Source organism: Pteropus vampyrus, unplaced genomic scaffold (genome assembly GCF_000151845.1).
Source record: "Pteropus vampyrus isolate Shadow unplaced genomic scaffold, Pvam_2.0 Scaffold1394, whole genome shotgun sequence".
Taxonomy (NCBI): domain Eukaryota; kingdom Metazoa; phylum Chordata; class Mammalia; order Chiroptera; family Pteropodidae; genus Pteropus; species Pteropus vampyrus.
Genome location: NW_011890175.1, coordinates 40,067 through 42,058, shown reverse-complemented (window position 1 = coordinate 42,058; position 1,992 = coordinate 40,067). Strand labels below are relative to the sequence as shown.

At 59.4% G+C, this 1,992-nt stretch overlaps 1 protein-coding gene across 1 annotated transcript in view; it reads right to left on the bottom strand.

The window, feature by feature from the left end:
• Positions 1-477: 477 nt before the first annotated feature.
• COL6A3 (collagen type VI alpha 3 chain) overlaps positions 478-1,992 on the bottom strand; it is a gene marked incomplete at its 3' end in the record, with an annotated part of 36,589 nt that continues 35,074 nt past the window's right edge. The window contains exon 17 of the mRNA XM_023526612.1: positions 478-513. Coding sequence (XP_023382380.1) covers positions 478-513 — 36 coding nt within the window. The remainder of the gene's footprint in view (positions 514-1,992) is intronic.

Below are 1,992 nucleotides of genomic sequence, written 5' to 3'. Positions count from 1 at the left end.
AAGCCATCGACCCGGTAACTCCAGGGTGACAGGGTTAAGGCATGGAGCCAGCGGTCATTTCTCATTCTTAAAATCGTGTATTTTTCTTGCCTCGCCTTTTCTTCAAGACAGCTTTGTGAAACAAGGGTCTCTCTTTTTCAGACCCGAACCTGGGAGACACGGAGACATCGTGACTTGCTAACGACCAGTTAGTGGGCACTTCGTGAACGGGAGATGTCCCGGGACCGGCTCTTCCATCTTTTGCCCTATGTGTCCCCACCCCATCCCCACTGTTAACCAATTTAGAAGAAGCTACATTTAAGGAGCTGGGACAAAAGATGGCACCAGCTAATGGAGGTACAAGCCTTCACGGTGAAGGAGAGGGAACGTTTTAACTTGTGGGAGGGTCACGTCTGTGCCCTTTGAGGATGGTCCCCTGAGAGCACTTGGTGACTTACACTGTGGTCACAGAAAAGAGGCACCAACTCAGAGGCTTACCTTAGCTCCCGCTGGTCCCCTCCGGCCAAAGCCGCCCTGTGGGAAAAGCCACACAAACGTGAGGGGGGCCGAGGACAGAGCCCGGGGGCTTCTGCGACCTCGCCCGCACATCCGGCCGGGCCCTATGCCAGACGCCGTACTCAGTCGTCCTCGAGGAAACCCACATAAAAGACACCCTCTTCCCTGCCCTCGTCTCGGTGAGGTTTTGCTTCCATGCTGCCCTATTAGTCACCCAAATGGGAGTTTGGAGAATTACTTCAGCTCTGCCAAGCAAAATAATGACTCCTTCTGGCGCCACGATCTAGGCCAATTTCAAATAAGGAATGTGGAGCGGGCTGTCAAGCTGTCTATTTTTCTACCGTTTTCCTAACTGCAGAGAAGTAATGAAATGCGTTACTTATAATGGAAAGGCGCCCCAACCTCCCCGAGCCGTCCTGGCCAAACGCAACACCGCCTCACGTCCACGCCCAAGTGAGCACGTGGGGACCCAAACGCCCAGGTTCGCGTCCAAGTGCACACACGAGACCCGAACACCCAGAAGTATTAGCGAGCCTCACGACGCAGCAACATCTTCCCCACGCTCCAGAGCTCACCCCGAGTCCAAGCGGACGTGAGCGTGCTGCTGCCCATTTACCCCCTCCTCGGCGGGAAGGCTCGGGACGGGAACGAGTAATCGTCCCAGTGTGTCTTTGCTGGCTTGGCCCACTGCTGCGTCCACCCGAGACCCACATCCTGCGCTCCCAGGAGGCCAGCCTGGTGACCTTCTGGGGCGGCCCCTTTGCCATTATTCACTGTGGTGGCGGCTTCTTTCATGAACGACGTTGGCCTCTTCCCATGGACCAGCGGGGGAGGGGCAGGGCCAGGTCACCCCTCCACAGAGCAGCAGCCTGGCCGGCCCCTCCCAAACGGGACGGCCCGGAGTGTGACCAGAGGCCAGCAGGGCTGAGTGCCCCGGGCCCTGGAAGCCTGTGGCGATGTCCCGCAGGCCATCTCTGCTGCTCTGGCTCTAGCGAGCTTCAGCAGACTCGAAGACAAGGCCCACAGGGAGCCACCGACACTGCCCGGAAAAGCGGCGGCCAGACGGGACCCCGGAAAACCACCTGCTCTCGCTGCCTGAGTCACCGCAGCACACGCCCCAAAGGATTTATAGAACCGCAGCAGGAGCACAGCCCACCGGCCCCCCGAGCTCATGCCTTCGCCCCGCCCCGCCCCGCCGCGCCCCCACCCAGAGCCCGCGCCCGTTTGGATTTTCGAAATATCCAGCGGATGAGACCTGGCCGCGTCTTCGCAAGCAGCAGAGACATCGCTTTAAAAAGGGTCTTTCCGTGTGTTCGGGGGAAAGGGCAGGAAGTGGCTCTCCGGTGGGACGAGGGACAGAGCACAGAGGAAACGGCGAGAACGAGAGCGTTTAAGGGGCACGGGCTAACGTCAGGCAGAGCCCCCCAAAGCCGTACGAGGCACTCACATCCTTCCCGGGTTCTCCAGGGCTCCCAGACACCCCGTCTCTCCCAGGGA